The sequence below is a fragment of the Cryptomeria japonica genome, chromosome 9 (assembly GCF_030272615.1).
Source record: "Cryptomeria japonica chromosome 9, Sugi_1.0, whole genome shotgun sequence".
Lineage (NCBI taxonomy): Eukaryota > Viridiplantae > Streptophyta > Pinopsida > Cupressales > Cupressaceae > Cryptomeria > Cryptomeria japonica.
In genome coordinates this window covers 224666019-224667845 of record NC_081413.1, presented here as the reverse complement: position 1 = coordinate 224667845, position 1827 = coordinate 224666019, and the positions used below count along the sequence as shown (strand labels likewise).

General features: G+C 41.2%; 1 protein-coding gene across 1 annotated transcript; it reads right to left on the bottom strand.

Annotated features, from left to right (window-relative positions):
* Positions 1–440: 440 nt before the first annotated feature.
* On the bottom strand, positions 441–1295 carry LOC131858344 (uncharacterized). Its single transcript, XM_059211555.1, has 3 exons — positions 1213–1295; positions 689–807; positions 441–562 (listed from the first exon to the last, which is right to left on the bottom strand). Exons 1-3 carry the CDS (start codon positions 1293–1295, stop codon positions 441–443), a joined length of 324 nt encoding a protein of 107 aa, XP_059067538.1.
* Positions 1296–1827: the final 532 nt, after the last annotated feature.

Here is a 1827-nt window from a genome sequence, read left to right as displayed (position 1 = left end):
CAACTGGACACTATGCAAGCTCGAAAGAAACATAAGGAGGCTGACGTAGTTTTGGCCGAGTTTTGTCCATACTGCAAACAAAAGAAGCGTGACTGCAGATGCAAGATGGTGGCTAATTTGGAAGCTAAACAACTACCTACTGACTTTAAGCCAGTAGAAGGAGATGATGATCACGTGTTCTTTGTTGCACAAAGGAGACCATGGGCCTAGAGACAAGGTATGCCTCAAGACCCTTTAACTTTTGGTAATTCTTATTCTGGATATAATAATCAATGGCAACATGCATATGGACCACCACCATCCTGGAACCCACCTCAACCAAATTGGCCTAATTATCAGAACCAGCAATGGCAACCCCCTCAAGGAGGTTGGCAGCAGCCACAGGGGCAATGGACACCACCTTCAGGAAATTGGCAGCAAAATTCTCAATGGCGAGGCCTTCAACAATGGCAAAACCAATCCTCTGGATTCCTGCAGCTTCCACAACCACAACCACAAGCCCTTATGCCGCCTCCTGCAGTAACTGCCACAAATCCTAGACCTCCAAAACAAATGCCTATGCCTACCCAGCCAATGCCCAATCCCAATAATAAACCTCAACAGCTTGCGTATCTTGCCGAAGCCAACCAATATCAAGCTTATGCCTTAAACATTAATGACATCCATTTGAGGTCTAGAACTACTTTACCTGCTCCAAAACCGCCTCGAATTACTGAAATATCATATCCTCCCCATGAAGAACCTAATACACCTGTTGTTCCTGCTGAGCACATGCCAATAACAGATACCGTTCCTAAGGAGCCTATTCTGCAAAATCAAGATAACCCACCTTTTCCTCAGAGGTTGCAAAGTACTGCATATAAACCCATGGAACAACCCACTTTTGACATTATGGATCAGCTCAAAAATGTGCAGATTCAAATTCCTTTATTTCAGGCTATTAAAGATATTCCTATTTTTGGAAAAGCTATTAAAGAAGCCTGTTTAAAGAAGCCTGGATGAAAGAAAAAGGACCCTCAAACAATTCATGTCTTAGGAAAATTGGCTAATATAATGTTGGGAAATGTAGTTATTCCAAAGTATATTGACCCTAGAAGTCCTGTAGTGCAAATAAATGTAAATGGCCAAGTTGTAAAAAATATTTTGATTGATTTAGGTGCTGCCATTAATGTCATGACAAAGCATACAATAGACTCCCTGAACATTTCAAACATTAGGTCTACACCCACAGTCCTGCAGCTTCCAGACAGTTCCACAGTTAAGCCTGATGGGATTGTAGAAGATGTAATTGTCATTCTTGAATCTTGGGAGTATCCTGCTGATTTCACAATATTATCAGTTAAGGCAACTTTAGGAGGGTATGCAGTTATTCTTGGTAGACCATGGTTAGCAACTGCCGATGCTTTTATAGGATGCCGTTCTGGAGATATGACCATTTCTGATGGGCAGTCCACAAAGAAATTGGCTCTGTATCCTCCTGCTAGACCTCAGCCAGATTTGTCCCAACCAGTTTGGCCAGATGTGGGGGAGGAAATTGAAGAAACCAATTCCTTGGCTCAATTAATGATGATTCAAAATGACCCATTCTCACAACTTCAGAGTGAAGATGCCTTATTGTTTCAAATTCTACAAAACAACTTTGATAAAGGTGGTTCATCTAATCCAAATGATACTCATTTATAATATTTCCTGCAGCAACCAGATTCTGAAAATTCACTGCCTAAACTTCCAGCGATTTTTCATAATTTGCTTCCACAAGAGATACAAACATTACCTATAGACTCTATGAGTGATCTCACGGAGCAGATAGAATTGTCTCAAGGTCAT